This window comes from Carcharodon carcharias, chromosome 1, assembly GCF_017639515.1.
Source record: "Carcharodon carcharias isolate sCarCar2 chromosome 1, sCarCar2.pri, whole genome shotgun sequence".
In the NCBI taxonomy this organism is placed as follows: Eukaryota; Metazoa; Chordata; class Chondrichthyes; order Lamniformes; family Lamnidae; genus Carcharodon; species Carcharodon carcharias.
This window is the reverse complement of record NC_054467.1, coordinates 105,365,082-105,378,168: the sequence shown is the minus strand read 5'-3', so window position 1 is coordinate 105,378,168 and position 13,087 is coordinate 105,365,082. Positions and strand designations below refer to the sequence as shown.

At 42.1% G+C, this 13,087-nt stretch overlaps 1 protein-coding gene across 1 annotated transcript in view; it reads left to right on the top strand.

Moving 5' to 3' along the window:
* The window catches only part of LOC121282549 (coiled-coil domain-containing protein 158-like), a 187,254-nt gene that overhangs the window by 94,002 nt on the left and 80,165 nt on the right, over positions 1 to 13,087 (top strand). Inside the window, exons 10-12 of the mRNA XM_041196290.1 lie at positions 5,274 to 5,388; positions 6,777 to 6,896; positions 10,997 to 11,194. Coding sequence (XP_041052224.1) covers positions 5,274 to 5,388; positions 6,777 to 6,896; positions 10,997 to 11,194 — 433 coding nt within the window. The remainder of the gene's footprint in view (positions 1 to 5,273; positions 5,389 to 6,776; positions 6,897 to 10,996; positions 11,195 to 13,087) is intronic.

Sequence of the window (13,087 nt, the reverse complement as noted above, 5' to 3'; positions counted from 1 at the left end):
TTTCTTTCTTATATGTAGCATCTTATACTTGTCTGTATTAAATTTCATCTGCTGTTGTTTTGGCCACATTTATTTAGTCCAGCTCATTCTGTAATTTCTGAGCTGCAACAGCTGATTCCCCTGCCCTTCCCAGTTTGATATCATCTGCAACTCTGACCACTTTGCATTGAGTTTCTGAATGAGGTAACTTATGTAAATTAGAATGGTAATTGTCTCAGCTTCAAGCCCTGGTAGCACATAACACATATAACCCTTCTAATGAGCACTTCAGCTGCATTAATATCCAATTCCTGGGCTTACTCTAAACCACCGCTTCAGTTTCAATTGATAATCTTTCATGTGGAAAGGCAAAATCCTTTTAAAAGCCAAGGTACACCAAGTCTATAAGGTTTCCTACAATCCAGTTAGATTGTCACTTCCTCAAAGAAGTAGAGGTGGTTAGTCAGGCAGGTTCTTAACCTTAGAATTCATGTTGACTGCTGTCTAGCAGTTTATTATTGCACAGGTGATTTTCAAGCTTATTCCTGATAACTAACTCCATTATTTTATATGGGATGCAAAAAGACTAATTCAATCTGTAGATAAAAGCAAAATAGTGCGGATGTTGGAAATCTGAAACAAAAACAAAAATTGTTCTGATGAAGAGTCATACGGACTCGAAACATTAACTTTGTTTTCCTCTCCACAGATGCTGTCAGACCTGCTGAGTTTTTTTTTAGCAATTTTTGTTTTTGAATTAAATCTGTAGCTTTCTATGTCTGCTTTGTGACCCTTTTTGAATATGTGTATCATATTTGCCTGTTCCCAATTGACTGGAACTTCCCCAGTGTCCATTGGTGCATACTCAATATGATTGATCATGTCTCTGAATTTTGCTCCCTACTCTCAGCAGCCTAGGGTAAAAACCATCTATCACTGGGAATTTATTTGTTTTGAGTACACGTAACCTGCTTTAGAAGTTCCATCTTGTACATGCTGAAGTCTTTCAGTTTACATAAGATCATAAGAAATAGGAGCAGATGTAGACCATTTGGCCCCTTAAACCTGCTCCGCCATTCAATAAGATCATGGCTGATTTGACTGTAGCCTTAGCTCCACTTTCCTGCCTGTCCCCCATAACCCTTGATTCCATTACAGATCAAAAAGCTGTCTAACTCAGTCTTGAATATATTCAATGACTCAGTTTCCATTGCCCTCTCGGGTAGAGGATTCTAAAGACTAATGACCCTCTGAGAGAAGAAATCCCACCTCATATCTGTCTTAAATTGGAGACTCCTTATTTTGAAACCATATGAGGAGAAACATTGGGAGGAATTTAATGCACCCACCCCTCCTGCAAATTTGTAGGCGGAGTGGGTGCATGTAATTGCAGGGTGAAGATCCACCATCTTCCTGCCTTCCTCCGATTAAGTCTGGGGTGGGAAGGCTTGCCGGTGACCTTTCCACCTGGACGCCAGTTAAGGCCTTTAAGTGAGCAACAATAGAATTCAACCAGTGGCAGGGAGACCTCGCCATGTGAGGAAGACCACCTAGCAGACCCTGCCGGTTTACATGCAGAATGGGTGAGGTGGGGCCGGCAGTGGTCACCACTCCAGGTGATGCTGCCGATAATGCAGTATGGCCAGCTTTTGATTGGCTGGCAGCTTCTCAGGGTCGGGGTTCCCACCGCACTGGGGGATGTTTACAATTAAAAGTCCCCTGTGGAGCTGGGAGCCCAGGTAACAGGGATCCCGCTTTCAATTAGGGACTGAACTCCCTTGGGCATGCAGAGACCAGGTGGGCACAGATGCCATCAATTTTGGTGGCAGACGTTGGGCCCCCCACGAGCCCTCATTAAATTCCCTCCATCCTCTTAGCGTCTTTCCTGGCAAGTGCCCTCAGAAACTTATATATTTCAATAAGATCATTTCTCATTCGTCTAAACTCCAGTGAATACAGACCCAGTCTGCTCAACCTTTCCTCATAAGATAACCCCTTCATCCCAGGTGAAGCTTCTCTGAACTGCCTTCAATACAAAACTCAAAACTCAATACAAAGACTCGAAACGTCGACTCTTTTCTTCTCCGCCGATGCTGCCAGACCTGCTGAGTTTTTCCAGGTAATTCTGTTTTTGCTTTCAATACAAGTTTACCCCTCCTTAAGTAAGAAAAGGATTTTATGGTTTTCAGCAGGATGAGGGTGGAGCAATGAGAAGTGTGTGGTCTGTTGCTCCCGTCCCCACCATCTCAGCATGTCAATCAAGCCAGATGGCCCATTATTGGCCACCTAGTGGGAAGGTGGCCAGTTTGCATTGGAAAGGGGCTCTGTGCCCAACCGGGCATCCAGGCCAGGACATAAGGTGGGAGAAGGGTATTGCTGTGATCCGAAACTTGATCATGGCCACCAATTTAAAGATCCCCTGCCATCTCACTCTCTCCCTGTTTGTCATGGTGGCCTAAACCAGTGAATAAATAAAGTCTAATAACATCCAAATGCTGCCACCATCACCAACAGGCTCTGCTGCTACATGCAGCCATGGTCCCATTTGCAGGCCCTTTCATCTGCCCTTGTGCTGCCACCTCATACCTGGCGTAAATCACCCCCAAACATTTTCTAGCCTGACTATCAAAAAGTGAAATGGTCAGAAGAAAATTGCAGTCACTTGAGTCCTTTACAAACTCAATAGCTTGTTAATTGTTCTTTTTAAAGTGGTGGGTGAGCTTCCAATTTCAGTACTCGCTCACCTTCCTTAATAACAGAGGCCAGCATAATGACACAGGATTGCTAATGTTGTTATGCCATATTTTAGGTAAGTGCAGTGGGGTGGGGAGAAGCAGCCCACCCACCCACTCAATTTGTGGCTATAAAATTCATTCCCAAAACCTTTTACAATACTCTAGGTGTGATCTCACCAATGCTCTATATAGTTGTAGCAAGACTTCTCTGGTTTTATACCCCATCCCCCTTGTTATAAAGGCTAACAATCCATTTCCTTCCTAATTACTTGCTGTACTGCATGTTAACTTTTTTGTGATTTATGTACCAGGACTGTCAGGTTCCTTTGTCCCTCAGTATTCTGCAGTCTTCTATTCTACCCGCCAAAATAGACAACCTCACATTTTCTCATTATTGTTCCATCTGGCAATGTTTTGCTTATTCATTTAACCTATACATAGCCCTTTGCCTACTCTTTGTACCCTCCGCACAACTTGCTTTCCTATCTATCTTTGTATTGTCAGCAAATCTGGCTACAATATACTAAGTCCCTTCATTCAAGTCATTAACATAGATTGTAAATAGTTGAAGACTGGCACTGATCCTGGTGACAACCCACTAGTTACAATTTGCCAACCAGAAAATGTCCCGTTTGTCCCAAATCTCTGTTACCTTTTGGTTAACCAATCATTTATCCATCCAATTTTTCACTCCCAAAACCATGAGCTCATGTCTTGTGTAGTAACCTTTTATGTGGCCCCTTATTGAATGCCTTCTGGAATCCAAATATGCTACATCCACTGGTTATGCTTTATCCACCTTGCTTGCTCCATCCACAAAGAACTCTAATAAATTTGTCAAACACAATTTCCCTTTCACAAATGCAGAAGGATCTGGGTACCTTAGTGCATGAATTGCAAAAGGCTAGTATGCAGCTATCAGGAAAGCCCATAGAATGTTATCATTTATTGTGAGGGGAATTGAATACAAAAGTTGGGGGGGGGGTGCGTATGCTTCAGTTGTACAGGGCACCAGTGAGACCACATCTGGAGTACCGTGTAAAGTATTGGTCACCTTATTTAAGAAAGGATGTAAATGCATTGGAAGCAGTTCAGAGAAGGTTTCCCAGACTAATGCCTGGAATGGGTGGGTTGACTTTTGAAGAAAGGTTGGACTGGACAGGCTAGGCTTGTATCCACTGGAATTGAGAAGAGTAAGAGGCAACTTGATTGAAACATATAAGGTCCTGAGGCGTCTTGACAGGGTGGATGTGGAGAGGATGATTCCTCATGTGGGAGGATCTAGAACTGGGGGTCACAGTTTAAAAGTAAGTGGTTGCCCATTTAAAACGGAGATGAGGTGAACTTTTTTCTCTCAGAGGTTCGTGAATATTTGTAACTCTCTTCCCAAAAGGCAGTGAAAGCAGAGTCTTTGAATATTTTTAAAGCAGAGGTGGATAGATTCTTGGGAAGCAAGGGGGTGATAGGTAGGTAGGGTGCAGATTTCAGGTTACTATCAGATCAGCCATGATCTTATTAAATGGCAGAGCAGGAATGGTTTACTCCTGCTCCTTGTTCATATGTAAAACCATGTTGACTCTGCCTGACTGTTTTAGGATTTTCTAAATGTCCTTTGATTACTTCCTTAATAATGGATTCCAGCATTTTCCCAGTGACAGATGTTAGGCTAAATGGCCTATACTTTCCTGCTTTCTGCCTCCCTTCTTTCTTGGATAGAAATGTCACATTTGTGGTTTTTCAATCAAGTTGGACCTTTCCAGAATCTAGGGAATTTTGAAAGATTATGAGCAATGCATCTACTATCTCTGCAGCCACTTCTTTTAAGCACTTAGGATGCAGGCCTTCAGGTCCAGGGGACTTGTCAACCTTTAGTTCCAGTAGTTTTCTCAGTGCTTTTTCTCTCATAATAGAAAATGTTTTAAGTTTCTCCCTTCCTTTCACTTGAGATATCGTTCTTTGGAATGGGCATGCTGCTCATGCCTTCCCATGTCATCATTCAGAATTTTTAGTTTTATGGTCATCTTCTGTTTCAAACCCATTCGTAACAATTACAGTTTTCATCTCTTTAAATGGACCTTTTACTGCTTAGGTATATAAAGAATCTTTTACTGTTGTTCTTAGCCTCAGCTGCTATGCCCTCTTCCAGGTTTCTGCTTGCTTCACTGGTTATAGTTCTGACAATGTTCTGTATTTTCTCAGTAATCCCAGTGAACAGCTCCCCTTGCCTCTGCAGAATTTTTACATCCTTACTTTTCCTCTTTATTTCTGCTCAAGTGTTATTGTTAATCCATTTAGAGTCATGTTTGCTTAGTTGAGTTCTGTTGATTTTGGGAATGTTTCTAATTGTGGTAATTGATGGAAGGAGGAACATGGTGGTGGTACCAAATATTTCAAGATTATAAAACATTTAAATATTAAATTTTACCATCCTGTTTGTTTTATTGCAGTTGCTGTTTGGAGTTTAATCATATTCATGACTGTAGAATATATATTTAAATTCACAACTATTTTTTCCCGTGTTATGTATTGAAAAAAATTCAGTATTTTTCCTGCATCCAGAGAACAAGCAAGGAATCAGAGCACGATGTACTCACGACAGCTTACAGAACTGGAGTCCACAGTCTGCCACCTGCGAACTGAATTACGGGAAGCGAAAAGGATATATGAGGAGAAGGTCTGGTAAACATATATTTATACAATAGCTTCTTTTAGTTGCTCTGGCCTAAAAAAAAGGAATGTAGTGGCACAAAAAAATTAGGAGTTGTTTGATGTTAGCAACATTCTGTTTCCTTGCCACCTTATTGGAAATATGAGAGACACACCTTGTAAAAGAGTGGGTTAAACAATTCATGTCACTTTTTGTTCTGGTAGCAATATCTGTAAAAGGTACACTTCCCTCCTATCCAAATAAACTTGGAAAAGGTTAAAGTCATTGCCTAGGTAATCCACAAATCCAATGTAACAATACTAATTTTCAGGGTTTATCACATAATAAATTATAAACAATATACTGTGTGTCCATTATATTGTTGTATCATGACAAGAACTATGCAGAAGTTGCCAATGATTAAATTAAAATGATACTTTAGTTGTGGAACATCAACGTAGAATTTTATTGACTGTACACAACAGGGGGATCAGAGTACATGTCCCGTCAGCGGCAGGACTTTGGATCTATTAAAAAGAGATAATAACGTAGTAGTCTCACACTGCATTGGAACCTGCAATGTAAGCATTTCCCATGGGAATTCCAATATTAAAATTCAATATTTACAGTTGTGTATGTTGCCAGTAATACCACCAAGTGGCAATATAATACTCTGTAGCATTTCAGTGAAGCTCTGTCGCACATAGAAAAACATAATTTATTTGTTAGCAACAATCCATCATGGGTCTCAATCTGTGATGAGATCGCAATCTCGATGAGTTTGTGAGTGCTGCCTTCTTAAAATAGATACAGAGCGTTAAGGCTTTGTGCAAGGAGTTCCCAAACAGTTCGGGTAGCTCATTTGGTTGATAATGTGACCCTTAATTCCAAGGTCATGATTTTTGAATTCCACATTGGATAATGATTTTTCTTCTTAAATATTTTAGTCAAAATACTGTTTTATTGATTTTTTTTTTTTACCAAAAAGTGTCCTTAAAATAAATATTGCAATTAATTCTCCACACTGGAAGTTGAGAATCTCATTTACTGAAATTTTCTGATTATATACCTTCTTCATTTACTGAATCATCAGAAGCAAGTTATAAAGAGTGAACAGTTGATAAATGATAGGTTTTTTTTATTCATACATGGGATGTGGGTGTCGTGGGAGGTGGACTAGATACTTGAACTTGCAATTTGGTAAGGACTGCACAGACCTAAAAATGGGGAAGTTGAACTTTATTGTTAGTCTGTGTCAAGCCAACGTGTTTGTTTTTATGCACGCAGCTGGCACTCTGATACTGAGACTGCAAGTGCGCTTGTACAGGAAGTGCTCCCCTGGTATTATGACACAAATAAACAGCCTTGTTTAAACCGATATATAGCTTCATTGCACTTTTGTGCTGTTTCATCAGATAGAGAACTTGGAAAAGCAAGTAGAGCAATCTCATTGTGAGGTTTATAATTGCAAGAGAGAAAGAGATGAATTCAGGCAACAGGTTGAAAGCACGAATGGCCGAATCCAACTGTTAATGGTAAGTTTAGCTGCTGCTTAGCTTTTAAACTGAAATCATTTACATTTAATACAGCAAGGGTAGTTTTTTTGTAGTTAATTACAATTGTTTGATGCTTTTAACTGGTTTTCATAGACTTTCAGTTACACATATGAATATACTAATTAGACTGGGAACAGAAGAGATTGAGTGAGACATGATTGAGGTGTATAAAATTATGAGGGGCATAGATAGCTTAGACAGGAAGGAACTTTTCCCCTTGGTAGAGGGATCAATAGCCAGGGGCATAGATTTAAGGTAAGGGGTACGAGGTTTAGAGGGGTGTGAGGAAGAATATTTTCATCCAGAGGGTGGTGGGAATCTGGAACTCACTGCCTGAAAGGGTGGTTGAGGCAGATACACACATAACATTTAAGAAGTATTTGGATGTGCACTTGCGATGCCATGGCATACAAGACTATGGGTCTAGTGCTGGAAAATGGAATTAGAATAGTTAGGTACTTGTTTGACTGGTGCAGACTCGAAGGGCCGAAGAGCCTTTTTCTGTGCTGTAGACCTCTATGACTCTATGAGAAGAATGAGTAGGCCATTCGGCCCCTTGAACCTGCTACACCACTTGATAAGATCAGGGCTAAACTGATTGTGGCCTCAACGCTGCTTTCCTGTCTACCCCTATACCTTTTGACTCCCTTGTCAATCAAGAATCTATTTAATCAGCCTTAAATGCATTCAGTGACCCTTCCTCCACTGCTCTCTGGGGAAGCAAATCCCCTAATGACCCCTCTGAGAGAAAAAAAATCTCCTCATCTCATTCTTAAATGGGAGACACCTTATTTTTAAACTGTGGCCCTTAGTTTTAGTTTCTCTCATAAAGGGAAACATCCTCTCATCATCCACCCTGTCAAGTCCCCTTCAGGATCTTATATGTTTCTATAAGATCACCTCTCATTCTTTAAAACTCTAATTGATATAGGCCCAACCTGTCCTCATAAGTTAATTCCTTCATCCCAGGAATCAGTCAAGGAAAGAAAAGTCACTATAGTCCCAGAGGACCATAGGCTGCACTCTCATCAGTGAGAGAGAGGTGACCGGTGGTGAGTTTAACCTGAGGACCACCACACCTCAGGTAAGGGGCAAGATTGAGAAGGCAGGGCCTTCATGGACAACTTCAGCTGGTACGAGAGTTGAACCCATGCTGTTGGTGTCACTCTGCATCACAAATCAGTTGTCCAGCGAACTGAGCTAGTCAAGTGAACCTTCTCTAAACTGCTTCTAATGCAATAATATCCTTTCTTAAGTAAGGAGACCAAACTGTACACAGTACTCCAGATATGGTCTCACCAATGCCCTGTGTAATTGTAGCAAAACATCCCTATTCCATTCCTTGCTATAAATGACAACATTCCATTTGCCTTCCTAATCACTTGCTGTACCTGCACACTAACCTTTTGTGATTCATTTACCAGGACATCCAGATCCCTCTGTACTGCAGAGTTCTACAATCTCTCTCCATTTAAATTAAATGCTGCTTTTCTGACCTCCCTGCCAAAGTGGACAAGTTCAAATTTTTCCACATTATACTCCATCTGTCAAATTTTTCCCACTTTCTTAAAACCTATCTATACCCCTTTTCAGATTTCTTATGTTCCCTTCACAACTTACCCTCCTACCTTTGTCTCATCAGCAAATTCAGCAGCCATACATTCAGTCCCTTTATTCAAGTCATTGATATAGATTGTAAATATTTGAGGCCCCAGCAATAATCTCTGTGGCACTCCACCAGTTACAGCTTGTCAACCCGAAAATGAGCCATTTATCCATTCTCTCTGCTTCCTGTTAGTTAATCAATCCTCTATCCATGCTAAAAGTTGCCCTCTACATCATGAGCTCTTATCTTATGTAGTAACCTTTGATGTGGCACCTTTTCGAATGCCTTTTAAAAATCCAAGTACGCCACATCTACAGGTTCCCCTTATGCACATTGCTTGTTACACAGTCCTTTATTTGCTGACCTTTTAGGTTAAAATAAGAATTCCAATCATCCCACAGAGGAAAATGATCCAAGGACACCACTTACAAGAAGTTCATTCACATCATGCATGAGTCAGAAGAGAAGGCAGTTTGTTATAATGCCTTGTTCGGACTATGCCCTTGGTTCTCTTCTCTCATCATTAGCATCATACCTCTGTTCTACTTCACATCAGAAAAATAATTTTGACATATTATTTTTAATTATAATTAATTATAATTTAGATCTACAATTGATTCGTTTTCTATAATGAATATTTTCCAGTTAGATTCTTTTTGGAAAATTTCATGACATTATTATAGGACAAACTACCAATGCCACCATGAGTGGGTATTGAAAAGTAAACCATATGTAGATTGGGTAGGCCAAATACCAATCAATCCCACTTCTGATTCGACTGACAGCAACTCTTGCTTAGATAATCTTTTTCAAGGATCAGGGGCCAGATTTTCATGTGTGCTTGGGAAAACCTGGCCTACATACTTTTGCACCTTCCAAAATGCACACCCAACCCATGTGTAACTTTGCCCAAGATTTTTGTCATTTTACACAGAGGTCAGGTTTGCATGAGGAGTGGTGAAGAAGGCTGGTTAGAAGGCTTACCTCAGTTCTCCCAACATCAACTAAAGGCCCCCTAAATTTCACCCCTCACCACCACCCTCCATCCATCCCATGCCCTATCAGATTGCCTGTGCTACCTCTATGTCCCCTCGGATCCCCTCATGCCATCTCCATGCTCTCTCAAACCACACCCACCCCATGCTACCCACCGGCCCAATTAAATGCCCCCCTGCCACCAAATGAGCCTCAGGGAGGACATTAAATTCCGCCCAGAGAGTAGAAAGTTGAGAGGAGTTTCTCAGTGATAAAAATGGATAGTGATGTCTCACGATGCTGCTCTCATTGTGCTTTTGTTCACTGTTAGAACAATGATTTGGATGTGGGCAGAAAAGATTGAAATAAGAGGCATAGAAATAAATCTGAGGACCAAGTGAAGCTGCAAAGGGATGTTGATAAAGTGGTGCAATGGGCAAAAGAAAGTGCTAGTTGGAATTCAGTGTCAGTAAATTGTGAGGTGATACACTTCAATTAAAAGCATCAAATTAAAATAATTGTACTTTTGGAAGAAAGCTGGATGATGTGCAAGAGCAACAAAGCTTGGGCATTTAGCTTTACAAGACATTAAAAGTACCATCTCAAGTTGATAAGGCAATGGACAAGATAACACAATGATAGTATAGAATATAAAAGTTGCCATGGAACTGTGAATCATTATAAAACCTTCAGAAGATCACGGTTAGAGTATTATGTGCAAGTTTGGGCTTCACACTACAGGGAGGCAATAGAGAGGGGACAACTTAGATTTGCCAGGATGCTGCCTGGTATGAGGAAATATAAATACAGAAAATGACTTGGAAAAATTAGGGCATTTTTCATTAAAATTCAGATTAGTGAATGTTTTGATTGAAGTGCTTAAGTTATGAAGGAGTGGTACAATGCAGAGAGAAACAGACTATTCCCAATGACTCAGGGATCTAGAACAGGAGCTGTAGATGCAAGGAGGAAGGGTGTTACCCAGACCTCCCTAGTCTCCTTGTCAAAATCGAAAAAAAAAGTAAACAGCTTACTGCTTTCCTGGTCTTCAATCCCTTACCCTCTTTCCATACAGTGTCCCACTTGCCTCGTTCTTATAGCTGGTGCCACCCATCTCACTGGGCATATTGGCCTCCAGTCAACTGAGAGCTGTCAAACTTTTGCTCCTTTTTCTGTTTGTAGCTTCCTGATTCTGCAAAGCTCATCCCCCAGTGGCTCCAATTTAATTCTTATTGGAGAAGTAATAAAGGGGTCCAGCAGGCAAAGCCTGACCTGCTGGTCAAGGTGAGGGATGGGGAGGGGAGAAAGAAAGGAATTGCATCCGTGCATTTATGACAGGTTCATGAGGTCCTACCAACTGCAATTTCTTGCACATTCAGCCCAGTACGTCCTTATTGCCTCCATTTCCTAAACTCCAAAAAAACTGTCCTAATAAGTTATTTACTGTGGGCATAAGTGTTTTTCAACTTATAGTCAGTTTTATGTGTTGGACTTTCAGGCTGACTATTGTAAAATTGAAGAGGACCTTAAAGTGGCAAAAGAGCAAAACCAGAAGCTGTGGGAACGTGGCACAAGTACCAGCATCTCTGTTGAAAACTTGGAGCAGGAATTGGAGTGCAAAAATCAGGAAATACTGCGGCTGGATGGTGTGATAAACTCTCTGAAGGAACAGTACCAGCATCAATTGCAATGTCAGGTTAGTTAGGACAGTGATTCGCAAACTTCTTCGATTAAGGGACCTCTTTTCAATTGGATTAGCAATCATTGACCCCCTCCCCCCCACACCCCAACCCAACAAAAATGGGTGTACCTGGTAAACATCCTGCTGCACACAGCGGGTGGAATCATCTGGTCCTGTTGGTGGCGGGTGTCATGGCAGGCGTAAATGGACAATATGACGAGAAGGCCAACAATCGGTTTTACGCTGTCATGAAACCAGGTTGCGATCGTCCGCTCCACTCGTCAATAACAGGCCAGGTTTTCTGCCATCACACATCAGGAACCTAATTTCAATATTTTAGCATGATCATCCAGGGACTCTGATGTGTTTCACAACAGTATATAAGCGACATGCACCTGGCAAGCTGCACTTTGCTCGGGACTTAGTTGCAGTCATCAGCACCAGGCTTCAAAGACAGCACCACATCACTTTTAGGGATGCTCACAGGCAGTCTCTACATGTTAGACCAGCTGTAAGGCAGGGTTGGCTTTTCAACAGCTGCAGGGCTAGGTTTGCTTGGAGAAGGGGGAGAACTGGCCTCAGGCAAGGGAAGAGGCTGCAGGGCGATGGCTATGCTGGGGAAGGGTGGTATCCCAGGGTGTGTGTGGGGGCACATGTTGATCTGTGCAAGTGGCCTCAAGATGGTGAGGGCTGAGGAGGCAGTCTCCAGAGGGGATGAGACCAGATGGAGATGTGAGGGTGTGTGTGAGACAGTGAGTGGTGATATCCATTGATCTGGTAGTGAATGAGATACTAATGAATGTGTGATGGGCGTATGAGTGGGTGAGTTGAGATTTGCGAGATGGTTGACTTACCCTAGCAGCACAGATGAGATCATTCATCCATTTTTTGTACAGGATGGCCAACCTCTTGTGTGAAGTGTTGGCACTGACCACATCTGCCACCACCTCCCAAGCCAGAGCAGTGAGGCGAATGGGCCTCCTGCGGCCAGAACAGAGGCAGAGTATATCATGGCGGGTCTCCACGGCATCCAGAAGTGTCCCAGGGATGCGTCACTGAATCGGTGTGGGTGAGGGGGGTGAGGGTTGCACTGTTCTTGGTTTTTCGAGCCATATCTTCACTGGACCAGTCTTGGACTACAAGCATTGAGATCTGTGTGTGCGGCTACAGTTTAAATATAGCATCTGGAGTGAGGAAGTGGCAAGGTAATGGTGTGGCAGGCAAATCGAAGGCTACCTGCCAATGATCACACGTGTTTCCCGTAACTGCAAGATTTATGAGGTGGGAAGGGGACGATATAGCACAAAAGTCATTTCGGCCAGTGGGTAAAACGTCTTTTTTCACGCCCGTTACCGCACTTAATGCAAATCTGGGACGATTCTGCCCAGTGTTCCTCCATGCCACCCCCCCTTTGAGGTGACATAGTCAGCCTACACGGCCCTTAGCACTTCTCTGCTGCCCTTGTCCTTCTAGGCACTAAAGGGTTTGGAAGGAACTTTGATGAAGCCTTGGCAAATTGCTGCAATGCATCTTATACTTGGTACACCCTGTTGCCACACTGAGACAGTAGTGAAGTGAATGATTAAGGTGATAAATGGGGTGGCGATCAAGCAGACTACTTTTGTCCTGGATAGCATGGAGCTTTTTGAGTGTTGTTGGAGCTGCACTCATTCGGGCAAGTGGAGAATGTTCCATTACACCCCTGACTTGTGCCTTGTAGATGGTGAATGGGCTTTACGGAGTCAGGAGGTAAGTTATTTGCTTCTGAATGCCCAGCCTCTGTCATGTTCTTGTAACCACCTTATTTATCAATGATAACCCCCAGAATATTGATGGTGGGGGGTTTAGCGATGGTAATGCAGTTGAATGTCAAGGGGAGATGGCTAGATTCTCTCTACTTGGAGATGG